Here is a 1,898-nt window from a genome sequence, read left to right on the forward strand (position 1 = left end):
CCTCACTTCTCCCTTTCCCTCCTCTCTTCTGTTTTTCTCTCTCTCTCTCCTCTTCCCCCTTCTCTCCTACACCTCCATAACCCACTAAATAAATATCCAACTTCATTCTGCATGCTGTACCTATCTGTTTCAGTCTCTCACCTGCCATGAGGCTTCCTGCCTGGGATCCAGCTGCCTTCATGGCCTGCCATGGTCTCAGGACACGCTCCCTGCTGCCACCACTCAGAGATCTGCAGCACTTTACTTAAACCATTACACTCAGTATAGTCAGTGGGGATTTTTCAGAGCAGAGGTCTGGTTTTTTGTTTTTAATGATATGCCCTCTGTGGACCTAAGTTCATTCAGAGGGAGAATTTGCTTACATGTTAGTTCCCAGTTTCAAGACTCTACTTCCATATAGCTGAAAAGAACCTTCCTTCTGTGCGGCAACATAGTCCCCGCCATGCTTGAATTCTATCTTCTTCACTTCTTCGCCTTTGTCATTGAACATTCTGAAATACAAAGGATGGCATGACAGGAATTCTCTAGACCTTGGAGCCTCAGAGGCCACCTCTGTGTGCTTAGCAGGACAAAGGAATTCAATCCCTCTTTGGAGATAAAGAAGCTAGGCTGGGGGACCAGAGAGAAGGCTCAGAGGTAAGAGCAGTGGCTGCTCTTCCAGAGGTTCTGAGTTCAGTTCCCAGCACCTGCATGGTGGCTCACAACCATCTATAATGAGATCTGGTGCCCTCTTATGGCATGCAGGCATGCAGACAGAACACCATATACATAATAAACAAATAAATTTTAAAAAAAGAAGCTAAGTTGGAGGTGTAGTTCAGCACACTTGCTTAGCATGTGCAAGACGGTGGGTTCTATTCCCAGGGGCCCTAAAACCAACCAAACAAAAGATAAAGACAAGTTGGATGGTGGTGGCACATGCCTTTAATCCCAAGCACATGGGAGGCAGAGGTAGGAGGATCTCTGTAAGTTCGAGGCCAGCCTGGCTTAGAGTGAGTTCCAGGACAGCCAAGGCTACACAGAAAAACTCTGTCTCAAAAAATCAAAATAAAAAAAAAAGAAAAAGAAAGATGAAGACAATTCTGACAGCTGGACAGAGGCACGAGAGCTGTGTGAACCTCTCAGAGTGTGCGGCCTTCTCACAGCAACCACTTAAGGGATGAGGAGATGGACCTAGGAAGTGGGTGGCTTGCCCCAAGTATCCTCCACTCAAATGGCTACAGTGGGATTCGTCCTCGACTTCTGGATAGCTGAGCTTCACTGAAGAAGGGACAGGTAAGCAGAGCTGGAGGGGCTCCTACAATCCCTGGGGTGGGCATGTTCTGTGTTTCTGCCCCTCAAACATGGTGAGAAGTCACCACTGAGGAGTTACCTGATTACTCCAGGAACTTCAGTTCCCCAGGGAACAGGCCCGGACACAGGCAATACAAAGCGACCATTAGAATTTTGAACTTTATCCTTTAGAAATGTGGATACCTGGAAAAAAATTATATATGTCATTTTTCTTCTATGCTTTCATGGACACACATGTTCTGAGAATGAACACCGGGCAATGGTTTGTGAAGCTACCTAGTGAGCTTGTAATACGAAGGGAGTGACATACCAAAATGGACATGCAGGTTGAGAGTGGCTTCACCCACACAATGAATTCATACACACACACACACACACACACACACACACACACACACACACACACGTTCATATTCATTTATGTGTAGTTATGTGTATGTGTGCATAAGTGTATGTGCACATATGCATGTGGATGCCTGTGGAGGCCAGGAGGCAGGGGGTCCCTTGGAGCTAGAGTTAGTTCTAGGTTCTAAGTTATGAGTCACCCAGAACAGGCGCTCCTAACTGCTGAACCACTTCTCCAGCCCCATATAATAAGTTGACTC

The 1,898-nt window shown here is 46.5% G+C and overlaps 1 protein-coding gene across 2 annotated transcripts in view; it reads right to left on the minus strand.

The window, feature by feature from the left end:
- The window catches only part of Oscp1 (organic solute carrier partner 1), a 32,759-nt gene that overhangs the window by 5,151 nt on the left and 25,710 nt on the right, over positions 1 to 1,898 (minus strand). For both annotated transcript variants that reach the window (XM_005353256.2, XM_005353255.2), the window contains 2 exons: positions 1,373 to 1,476; positions 363 to 491 (listed from right to left, as the gene is read on the minus strand). In XM_005353256.2, the coding sequence (XP_005353313.1) occupies positions 363 to 491; positions 1,373 to 1,476 (233 nt within the window). The remainder of the gene's footprint in view (positions 1 to 362; positions 492 to 1,372; positions 1,477 to 1,898) is intronic.

Source organism: Microtus ochrogaster, chromosome 10, assembly GCF_000317375.1.
Source record: "Microtus ochrogaster isolate Prairie Vole_2 chromosome 10, MicOch1.0, whole genome shotgun sequence".
Classification (NCBI taxonomy): Eukaryota; Metazoa; Chordata; class Mammalia; order Rodentia; family Cricetidae; genus Microtus; species Microtus ochrogaster.